The sequence below is a fragment of the Ostrea edulis genome, chromosome 3, assembly GCF_947568905.1.
Source record: "Ostrea edulis chromosome 3, xbOstEdul1.1, whole genome shotgun sequence".
Taxonomy (NCBI): domain Eukaryota; kingdom Metazoa; phylum Mollusca; class Bivalvia; order Ostreida; family Ostreidae; genus Ostrea; species Ostrea edulis.
In genome coordinates this window covers 25,635,185-25,647,417 of record NC_079166.1, presented here as the reverse complement: position 1 = coordinate 25,647,417, position 12,233 = coordinate 25,635,185, and the positions used below count along the sequence as shown (strand labels likewise).

The following is a 12,233-nucleotide window of genomic DNA, read 5'->3' as shown; positions in this document are numbered from 1 at the left end:
CGAGCCATGAGGCCCACAGACCCATTTTTTGATATTGATCGATAGGTTATGACACATTGAACAACTTTTGTTCAATAATGCTTTTCAAAAAATATGTCGTTTTAAAGATATGAGGCGTCAAATATTTACGATTTTGGCCCTTAAAATCTCTAATTACGTAACATATGACCTACTTTTTGATTTGATAAGATCAAGCTCGTTGAGATGAACATTTCCGCTTCTACAACTTATTATAAAATATTAATAGTTTCTGAGATATTCTCAAAAACATTTGGACCCTTCTGAACCCCTAATTTAAAGGGCCAGCCCGTTTTGCTTGATATCGTAAGAAAGGCCTTGTCATTTTAAACAGTTTTTGCTCAACAAGTATTTAGAAATTCTTTACCGTTCTCGAGTTATCTCTACAAGAAATATTTAGGGGCCAAACTGTAGCTCCCTAACGGGGCCACATAGGGAAAAAACGAAATGTACATATTGTTTAGATTATCATTCTGAACAACTTTTGTTCAATAATGCTTTTCAAAATATTTGTCGTTTTCAAGATATGAGGCGTCAATTATTTATGATTTTGGCCCTTAAAATCCCTTATTACGTAACATATGACCTACTTTTTGATTTGATAAGAACAAGCTCGTTTAGATGAACATTTCCGCTTCAATGACTTATTACAAAATATTAATAGTTTCTGAGATATTCTCATTAACCTTTGGACCCTTCTGGGCCCCTAATTTAAAGGGTCAGCCCCTTTTGCTTGATATCGTAAGAAAGGTCATGACATTTCAAACTTTTTTGTTCAAGAAGTATTTAGAAATTCTTGACCGTTCTCGAGTTATTTCTAGAAGTAATTTTTAGGGGCCAAACTGTAGCTTCCTAACGGGGCCACATAGGGTAAAAACGAAATATGCATCTTGTTCAGATCATCATTCTGAACAACTTTTGTTCTTTATTGCTTTTCAAAATATTTGTCGTTTTCGAGATACAAGGGGTAAAAAATTTATGGTTTTGGCCCTTAAGATCCCTTATTACGTAACATATGACCTAAATTTTTATATGAATAGATTTGGATTGTTGAGATGAAAATTTTTTGTTCTTTGACTTATACCAAAATATTAACGATTTTTGAGATATTTGATCTAGACTTTGAGCCCTTCTAGATCCCTAATTTAAGGGGCTAGCCCCTAACTCTTGATATTTTCGAAAAGATCTCGTAAATGTGCACAAGTTTTGTTCTACATGTCTTAACAAAATATTTGCAAGAAAAAAGATATTGGAGATCAAAGGTCAAAAATCGCCGAAATCGGCGAAAAATTTTGGCATCCATTTTTTCAGGTCCAGGCGAGCGTTTAGGCAAATCGCCTCCGGTAAAATCGAATCCCCCACAAATCTTCTAAAATGTTTACTCTATCTTGTGTAGAAATTTCAAGACTCTAGCTTCAAAACTAACGGAGGAGATGTGTGGACAACAAGGCCCTTCAAAAAGTCACTAAAAGAGAGATAACTCCTGACCGGAAGTGACGTCAAGCACGAAATTTTGCAAGCAAAGTCTCGTCACCAAAAGACATCTTTCCTGAAAATTTCGTGAAAATCGATCGAGAAATGGCTGAGAAAAACGCGTGTACTACCAAGGAAAATAATAATAATAATAACTAGACACGATCTCGTTGCGAGCAACGAGTAGGTCTTCCGTCCGATTTGTTGATGCACTCGGAGTTAAAAAAAAAAAAAAAAAGACAAATGAGTCCCAATTTAGTTTCCGACTTTAAGACACTTTAGCTATAATCAATTTTTCATATCATAAGCTTCTGAAGCAAAGTTGCGGTGAAATTCGTTTGAAATTCGACTCTCCAGGCGAGCCATAAGGCCCGCGGGCCTATTTCTTGATGTCATTTGTTAGCCCTCTATAGACTCAACAACTTTAGTTCTATATGTCTTTACAAAATATTTACCTGTAAAAAGTTATTGAGATCGACCGATATCGACAAAAAATCGACTCTACAGGCGAGCCATTAGGACCATAGGCCTATTTCTTGATATCAATCGATAGATCTCGATAAACTGAACAACTTTTGTTCAATATGTCCTTACAAAATATTTACCAGTTACAAGTTTTTGAAATCGACTGATATCGACAAAAATCGACTCTACAGGCGAGCCATGAGGCCCAAAGACCCATTTTTTGATATTGATCGATAGGTTATGACACATTGAACAACTTTTGTTCAATAATGCTTTTCAAAAAATATGTCGTTTTAAAGATATGAGGCGTCAAATATTTACGATTTTGGCCCTTAAAATCTCTAATTACGTAACATATGACCTACTTTTTGATTTGATAAGATCAAGCTCTTTTAGATGAACATTTCCGCTTCTACAACTTATTATAAAATATTAATAGTTTCTGAGATATTCTCAAAAACATTTGGACCCTTCTGAACCCCTAATTTAAAGGGCCAGCCCGTTTTGCTTGATATCGTAAGAAAGGCCTTGTCATTTTAAACAGTTTTTGCTCAACAAGTATTTAGAAATTCTTTACCGTTCTCGAGTTATCTCTACAAGAAATATTTAGGGGCCAAACTGTAGCTCCCTAACGGGGCCACATAGGGAAAAAACGAAATGTACATATTGTTTAGATTATCATTCTGAACAACTTTTGTTCAATAATGCTTTTCAAAATATTTGTCGTTTTCAAGATATGAGGCGTCAATTATTTATGATTTTGGCCCTTAAAATCCCTTATTACGTAACATATGACCTACTTTTTGATTTGATAAGAACAAGCTCGTTTAGATGAACATTTCTGCTTCAATGACTTATTACAAAATATTAATAGTTTCTGAGATATTCTCATAAACCTTTGGACCCTTCTGGGCCCCTAATTTAAAGGGTCAGCCCCTTTTGCTTGATATCATAAGAAAGGTCATGACATTTCAAACATTTTTTGTTCAAGAAGTATTTAGAAATTCTTGACCGTTCTCGAGTTATTTCTAGAAGTAATTTTTAGGGGCCAAACTGTAGCTTCCTAACGGGGCCACATAGGGTAAAAACGAAATATGCATATTGTTCAGATCATCATTCTGAACAACTTTTGTTCTTTATTGCTTTTCAAAATATTTGTCGTTTTCGAGATACAAGGGGTAAAAAATTTATGGTTTTGGCCCTTAAAATCCCTTATTACGTAACATATGACCTAAATTTTTATATGAATAGATTTGGATTGTTGAGATGAAAATTTTTTGTTCTTTGACTTATACCAAAATATTAACGATTTTTGAGATATTTGATCTAGACTTTGAGCCCTTCTAGATCCCTAATTTAAGGGGCTAGCCCCTAAATCTTGATATTTTCGAAAAGATCTCGTAAATGTGCACAAGTTTTGTTCTACATGTCTTAACAAAATATTTGCAAGAAAAAAGATATTGGAGATCAAAGGTCAAAAATCGCCGAAATCGGCGAAAAATTTTGGCATCCATTTTTTCAGGTCCAGGCGAGCGTTTAGGCAAATCGCCTCCGGTAAAATCGAATCCCCCACAAATCTTCTAAAATGTTTACTCTATCTTGTGTAGAAATTTCAAGACTCTAGCTTCAAAACTGACGGAGGAGATGTGTGGACAACAAGGCCCTTCAAAAAGTTACTAAAAGAGAGATAACTCCTGACCGGAAGTGACGTCAAGCACGAAATTTTGCAAGCAAAGTCTCGTCACCAAAAGACATCTTTCCTGAAAATTTCGTGAAAATCGATCGAGAAATGGCTGAGAAAAACGCGTGTACTACCAAGGAAAATAATAAAAATAATAATAAAAATAATAATAATAATGAAGAAGAAGAACGCGAACAATAATAGTAAGGTCTTCCGCAGGAGACGGAAGACCTTAATGAAGAAGAAGAACGCGAATAATAATAGTAAGGTCTTCCGCAGGAGACGGAAGACCTTAATAAGAAAAGTGAAAAATCAACAATAGAATAATAGAAGGGTCTTCCGCTGAAGACGGAAGACCCTAATAATAAGAAACAGAGTAAAAACAATATGTTCCCAAACTTTGTTTGGGGAACATAATAATAAGAAACAGAGTAAAAACAATATGTTCCCAAACTTTGTTTGGGGAACATAATAAGTTGTGTACAATAAGTCTGTATTTAAAGATAATTTCTTGATCATCAATAACACATCGGCATATGTATTTTTGTATCACACATTACAAAATATTAGCTTCATAATACATACCAGTGCTACCATGTTGGGTCACATTTGTTTGTAATTTCCGTGCTGGAAATAAAAGTGATATTATGTTGGCGCGGTGTATTCATCAGAATTTAGTATTGATATAAACTCTTATTTGTTATTTTCTGGTCAGATACATAATCGATGTAAATCAAATGTATTACCCTCTTAATGCAGAAATTTGTTTGTGCAATGACTTTTTATACTTTGTGATTTAGTTCACTGAGTAATTCCACACACTGTTCAATTCTACAGGATGTTTCAGAAATTATACACCAATGCCAAATCTTTCTCATTTCACTGTTTGTCAATGTATGCATTTCTAATCAGCACTCAAAAAAAGTCCAATTACCATGGGGTTAAGCAAAATTACTCACTGAAGAATTATATGAAATAGAACAGTTGCGATAGATTCTTAATCCTATAATACTCTGGGGTTCCAAATTACGCTCGTAATAAGAGAATCATATTTGTTTTTTAATAATTTTTACTTTTTACGAGTATTTGGATGCCAATAAGCTTTAACAGAGTATCAATCAAGTTTCAGACTAAACTGCTTTACATAATATTATTGACAAATGATTTGAGAACATTGATAAAGAGACACTTACAGGTGTACTTTTTATTTATTAAAGCAAAGCATTTGACACAGTTAATCAAGATGTATTGATTGATCTTTGGTATTTGTGATAATACTTTATATGGTTTCATTCTTTCCTACATGAAATATAGCAATGTGTCAGGTGGAAAGGGACCGTCTCAAAGGAAAAAAGATGTTACGATCGAAATCCCTCAGGGTGCTATATTGGGTCCTCTATTTTCTATTGTTTGTAAATGACTACCCAACATGTCTGAAGCATTCTACAGTCAATATATATGCAGATGATACACGTAAAATGTTTCTGATAAAACTTTAGATATGAAAGAAAGAAAGTTAAAAGATGATCTTTCAAGTTCTATGAAATGAATGCATAAGAACAAATTGACAATAAATTTAACGAAAACAGTGTATTTGAGTAGGAACGTCATAGAAATAATCGAAATGTTGAACAATTTGTATCAATACTGGTGATTTTTTATATAGAAAATCTCAAATGTGCCAAACTTTTAGGTGTTTACACCGATGAATGTTTTACATGTACGTGGTCTTATCGCACAGATGCCTTATGTAAAGGAAGCACTTCTTAAAATTTCCAATACCATTGTTTTTCTTCATTTTAATTATTGTTGTACAAAATGGCATGTTGCAAAGAACTAGGCAAACATTGGTAGTTTTTTTTTTTAAATTACAGAAGAGAGCAACAAGAATCAGTTTAAACATCAGAATACCTCATTCAGTGTCAGCTTTTACATCATATGACTCCAGAGTATTTAAATGCCTTTGAATTGGAGAATGAGGTAAACACAAGAAATACAAGACAGAGCTCTAATAATTTTTATTAATGTTACAAGAGCCAAAACAGTATATTTTAGAAGATTTTTCATCATTTTAGCAGCAATTTTATGGAACTCATTGCCAGATTATATAAGAAAATGCACAACAACCACATCATTTAAATCACCCTGTCTCAAACATTATTTTGCTCCTCAATAATACTCATGTGTTTATGCTCTCTTTTTATGAACTTCTTATCTGTATGTATATAAACTGTGATGTTTTTATCTTTTGAGATATATATATATACAACAGTGTCGTGGCCTTTTCAGTGCTTTTATAAACTTCTTTACTGGCCTTGTATCTTCTCAGATCCGACACTTTAAGAAAGTAGGGTGTTGTTGGGTTTTTGTGCTTGTGTGTGTGTGTGTGTGTGTGTTATAGACAGGACCACAGTATAAACTAGTTTGTATAACTAATTGTTCAATCCTGTTTAGATAAAGTATGTTATTATTATTTGTTTGTCATACTGCATTTCTTTTCATTTTCGTCCAATATTATTTTCGTGTTGTATTTCTTTATAATTTGCGAAATTAATTACAGAATACTAAACATTACCTAATCTATCTGTTAAGCACCAGTTCAATAGATTGTACATGGATGGTTTTATGTGAAACACAAAATGAAATAAAACATGACAAAAAACAAACTACTAAAACAATCTTCTGTAGATACCTTGTCTCCTTCGATACAGCCATCCAAACAACACTGAGATTACAACTAACAGAACAATGACAATGGGAATCAGCAAGTACCTGTAAGTACAATGTATACCGCAATGATGAAATATGTAACAATATAAACCAAAACTCTCAAAGAACTACTACATTTATATAAGATACAATGTTGGAAGTATGTGACTATAAAGTGAATGTGAAATGTTAACTCATTTTGCAAGAAAAATTTGCCTATAAGACATGTACTGGCTGAGAATACGTACAATATGGGGTCTTCAGTTTCATCTGCTGTAACATGATCAGTTGTATTATAAATAGATGTCGTTGTCTCATTCGTCAGTGACAAAGTAGTTCGCTTCTTGATCGCATCATAGCATTTAGGATCTTATGGGATTGAAAAATATGCTGATGAATTCTTAAGTATTACTCATTCTAATAAACATAACCTTTTTTTTTTTTTTTTTTTTTTACATTTCCATATTAAATTCTTACACTTACATCTGTAAATTATGATGGGTTTAACCTTTCTCATCTCCTGCTACATTCCTCTTTTATTCCTCTCACATCATCTCTCTATCCTATATCTTCTTTCTTTCTCTCTCTGTCTTTCTATCTTTCTCTCTCATTTATTTCCATTCTCTTTCTTCATATTCCCTCCCCATTTCATATCCCTTCACCTATATTTTCTACCCTCCCCCAATTATAAAGAACATACTGTTGTGTCTTAAAATACGTTAAATTCAATATCCACTTCCTATTGCTTTATAATTATCCTGGTGGACTTTTGACGAATAAAAAAACATACAGAATGGACTTCATCGTAGACTTACAAAGATATGCAGATGTTGATATGTAGCGATCTGCACATGGCGTGATATTATTGCATGGTATTCCGAAATGCGGCTGGATCACTAAGCCCTGAACATTAAATTCCGTGCAGAAGCCTACAAAAATTATTATAGTACTACTTATTTGTTTTTTGACAGAAAACAAATGTTTAACATATTTGAGATTGAATAGCGTGTCTCCACGACCTACGCTAGACTTACCATGAATATAGTACACTGGAGCGCAAACCTCTACAAGAGAATTTCCCTGGTCATTGATAACACAATGGTATTTGAAACGTGAAGGATCGGTACAGTTCTGCTTCCTAGCCAGGGCTTCACAACCCTTGATATTGGCAGCCATGTCCACATCCTCTTTCGTTATTGGACAGTCACTAACGTACTGAATTGTTCTGTTTGACCATCGACAAGAACGATCAAGACACCTGGTCTCCTAAATCAATTTTAATCGGAAATCATTATTATTACATTGTTGATATAGAATATTTGACAAACTATATATGGAAACATTCCTCGAAATGATATAACGTGATACATAGGAATTCGAAGTCACTATTTTCAAAATACATACATGTACACTGTCACCATCCAAACTTTCTGTATTTATATTACTAAAACAGCAAATGACTGTCATAAAATTGTAATGAATTTGTCTTTTACTCATGTGGTGTCATTTGTATAACCCTATGTAGCACCGACTAATGTAATCCACGCCAGCTAATAGAATCCGATTACATCCGAGACAAACAGCTAATGTGTAATCCAATTTCAAAAAGTATTATATTAGCAAGTACATTCGCAACTGCTAATATAATAAGGATTACATTAACTGTGCAACTCGCACGGGTTATATAATCAGATTATATTAGCTGACGGAGATGACATTAGTTGGTTTTACAACATTAATAAATTCGTGATGTTACGCTTGTTGACTGTGAGGAAATTTGTGTATCAAATATTGGTGACCAATTAACGTGAGGCAGAAATAGTGATATATTACAAAAAATTGAAAAGAAGACGGGTTCCGAATTATATAGTTTGGTTGGCCTTTTTCTGTCATTCACGCCAATACGAATACATACCCTCAATACTACATCGCATGTATTGAATGCAGTGGAATGCACATATTTAAATTTTGAAAAAGTTATGTACACAAAAATTGCGAACTTATCGTCGTAAAGTACTCTAGATCGAAAGAGTATCTATAAAAGAAATATAATATTTATTTCCTACAGATAATGGTATGGACCTTGCAGCAATGTTCGTATAATTGCACGACCAATCTCGCGAAACTACGCCATCCCATGACGGTTGGTGATCTTGTGGTGCGTGATTGTGCCACTGCTTTCAAGACTAATCATAATCCGAATAAACTTGAATTAAAACTGTTTTGCGTTTAAGAACACAGGTAACGTAATTATTACTTATGATTTACTTATTGTAAGCTACCTGAAATAATACTGTAACTGAGAACAAAAACCAAAGCAACCATCATATACGAATCTATATGGGAGCTCAGAATCCGGACCACCTGGTATTTAAATAGGCAAATACTATCAGGATTTAAGGAAAAAATATTACATCTATGCGTAAGTAATGAGGAGAGAGCATCTCATGAAATCATGAAATGTATATCGTGTTCTCAAATAAGTATTTCTGGAACGATATGTTATAACATCACTCTTTTATTCACATTATGTGTAATTACCGGCGATGTCTTGAATTGCTGTTTATGTAAGCATTGATATATGACACATAGTACATATATCATTCCAACTCATTTGAAACATACGAAAATATCCAAAGATATTCATAAATCCTCTTTACTGAGATACATACCTGTATACAGACTGACAGTAGAATAAGTATAACTAATTCTCCGATATTCTGCATATCTTGTGTAGACTTCCAACGTCAAATCAATCATCCTAAGTTAAACATAGACGTAAAGTAAACATTCTCCTTTATTTGCTTTTTAGCACATTGATCTATATCTCAACAATGGTAAGATATATGAAAGAATATATATATATATATATAAAAAGCACTGAAAAACCAACAACATTCAGTATCCAAAACTGTCGGATCTATATTAAATAGATACAATGGTCAGGGAAAATTATATAAAGCACTAGAATGACCAACGACATGAACAATTGGAATTGTCAAATTTTCGGAACAACCTGTCCCTTCGTCAGGACGGGAAAGGATTACATTATGGAGAAAACACAAACATAATTAACAATAAGCACTAAAGCTACACTACAAAACTAGCTAAACACTTTTCCAGCGGATTACATGTTGCAGGCTCTGTTATTAACTAAAAAAAGAATAAGAATCAGAGCGTGAACTCTTCATGTCTGGTCACTGTGGTATAAGTCCATATATATATATATATATATATATATATATATATATATAAGTCGAGAATAAGAAAACTCGAATAATATTTCACTCTTAGCGCTTTCATCTTTAATGTCTCTTCAGACGTGTAAATATATCATTATGGTTGAATCCATGTATATACATAAGCTATGATTTGATAATGTGGAACATTAACGTTGTGTATGTGCATTGCGTATATATCTAGTATGTGCTGCATTGTGACATGTGGTTTGATTTATGTTAGTTTAGATTATATTCCATCAGGACAATTAATTTAACTGCTATTTTGAAATTTAGACCGGACGTGTGATAACACATTCTACTTTTCAAGGTCAATTACGAAACGAAAGTAAAGTTTGTTCCAATATTATAATTATCAAAACTGAACATTTCTATTACATTCATTTTCACACATGTAAGAGAATAATTTTACATTCATCGCAATATATATCGATTTAGCAGAGAATATGGGATCAAAATACTATGTTCTCAGTAATTACTTACCTAGGAAAAAACTGAACTTGATAAACGGCCTCCTGGCAAATATTACTGGTGTGTATCTAGATTTAAAACCCCTCTGATCAGTCTGATATACTTTATCTACGCTATGCTCAGTATTGCATAACATTCTTTGTAAGAGACATACACGTGACAGTTTATGGCTTCTCGGTATGAATGTAATGATATCACATTCGTCTTTAAAGTAGATACGATATCAGACTTACACTCGTACAAGGCCGACAATTAACATATTTAGATAACACATTCACATTGCACATGTACACACGCAAGTGTATCTCTGTCTCTTTCTCTCGTTAATAATTAAGCACGCTTTTCAAACGGCCAGAAAAAATGTTTTCATGCTCAATATTTTCTTAAGGTACTACATGTACCTACATTAAGGTCTTACGCAATATAAAAAATATATTTATTGATAAATATAAACGTCCAACACGTTCCAGAGTTTACATTTCCTTATGTGCATGTGAAATAATCTGATGTTTCCTGAATATTGAATTCATTATAATTCCGGAATATTGAAATCAATCGGAAGTTGTCAGATTCGTTTAATGTGTGATTGGGTTCGTGTTCCTCATACTCATTTCAAATGAAGAGATATTTTTCAATGTTTGCCTCTTTCATTGTGCGCATATCAGCAATGACCAGTGATCGCAGGTAATAGTTTTGGTATTCTAGTATGTGTCATTCATGATCAGGATTTGTCTTCAAGAACATACGCGACGTTTCTCAATAATACGTTTTTCGTATATTCCACGTGCAATTCACTTGCATTCTAACTTGTTTCTACTATAACTATTGGGGTATATAACCATGTCTATTATAGAGTTAGCATATTTTGATAGTTCCTGGTTGTTGCAAGTAAAAATGCAAAGTTAGCCTTTAGTATAACTGTAAGTTGTGTAAATATAGCGGATAAGAAAAGAAAAATCTTCGGAATAATCCGGTATCGAACCCGGGACCTTTGCAATACTACGAGGGTCTCGTAGTCAAGTGATCTAACCACGGAGCTACCCAGGTCGATATACCAAGTATGGTAATACATGTATTGCTACAATATAAAATTGAAACCTATTTCCGAAATCATACAGCAACTCTTCATATCGAGGAGATGAAAAAATAATTTTCACTAAAATATAATTTGGAATTATTTCAGTCAACGTGGGTCTATCTGTTATGCAGGATACGCCTGGAGCGAAGATAAAGCCATTTGTGAGAGTAAGTCATAGAAAAGCTAATGCAACATACATCATTTTACTTACTCACAGTTTTATTATATTGCTGTCAGTATTTTATTCATTGATATTTTTTTCGGAAATCCTAGAATGTCCAATTGGTTTCCAAAACATAAATTGTGCTGAAAAATGCAAGTATCCAAGCTTTGGGGAAGAATGCCAAGAAGAATGCACATGTAGCAAACGTTTATGTGATTTCAAACTTGGATGTCGTGAGCAGAGAAGTAATCTTTCTATATTTCCTTCTCTCTCACAGAATTTTCAAAAATCTTTATAAACGTTACCAGATTATTGCATTATGTTTGTTTCCTTAATAGCGACAGGACATTCGCAATATACGTCTGCATCCAGCTTTAGTTCTAGTGACAAAGACGCTTCCAAACTTTCCACCACTACAATACGATTATTGACCACCGAATCACCGAGGAGAGCTGATTTAATTCTGTATGGTATATTTATTCTAGTTGGAATTCTTGTTGTCTTCCTGGGCATATTTGTCGCTGCCTATCTCTACAAGCTATGTAGTCGAAAAAGATCTGTGTCTGTTGGATATGTAACAGCCTCTCCCACTGTTGTTGAAAGCTACAAAGGACTTGGAAGTCAATCCAGACAGGAGGATATTGTTATGTCTGAAAGGGAAAATTTGTCATCTGGTCCTCTTTATTTAGATCCAATCCCTACACAACGGACGCGTTATAGCTTTGGTGGAGACCAATCGTCTTCAGATGTGGACAATGTATATTTAGAAGTGATCGAAAATGATTAAGAGAACGAAACATTTACCGATAATACTTTTCAGCCTGAGAGTGTGGACGCCATTGATTGAATACCAAAAATCAGGAGAACTATCCACATTCTACACATTGTATGAAAAGAGAAAAACTAAATACGCATATTTAAACATTTCAATCCAGT

The 12,233-nt window shown here is 33.6% G+C and overlaps 1 protein-coding gene and 1 long non-coding RNA gene across 3 annotated transcripts in view; one reads left to right on the top strand and one right to left on the bottom strand.

Moving 5' to 3' along the window:
- The window catches only part of LOC125673622 (uncharacterized), a 28,109-nt gene extending 17,866 nt beyond the window's left edge, over positions 1-10,243 (bottom strand). Inside the window, exons 1-7 of one of the 2 annotated variants that reach the window (XR_008801843.1) lie at positions 10,069-10,188; positions 9,019-9,107; positions 7,381-7,612; positions 7,162-7,275; positions 6,595-6,715; positions 6,330-6,409; positions 4,223-4,264 (exon numbers count right to left, since the gene is read on the bottom strand). Coding sequence is in view for 1 of the 2 variants with exons in the window: in XM_056160285.1 (XP_056016260.1) it covers positions 4,223-4,264; positions 6,330-6,409; positions 6,595-6,715; positions 7,162-7,275; positions 7,381-7,612; positions 9,019-9,072 (643 nt within the window). In the remaining variant the exon portion in view is untranslated. Of the gene's footprint in view, positions 1-4,222; positions 4,265-6,329; positions 6,410-6,594; positions 6,716-7,161; positions 7,276-7,380; positions 7,613-9,018; positions 9,108-10,068 lie in introns of both variants that reach the window. The other variant, XM_056160285.1, reaches the window with a different exon arrangement.
- A 363-nt stretch (positions 10,244-10,606) lies between these two features.
- Positions 10,607-11,438, top strand: LOC130053299 (uncharacterized). Its single transcript, XR_008801844.1, has 3 exons — positions 10,607-10,740; positions 11,240-11,301; positions 11,408-11,438. It is a non-coding gene; the product is annotated as an uncharacterized LOC130053299 (long non-coding RNA).
- The last annotated feature ends 795 nt before the right edge of the window (positions 11,439-12,233 follow it).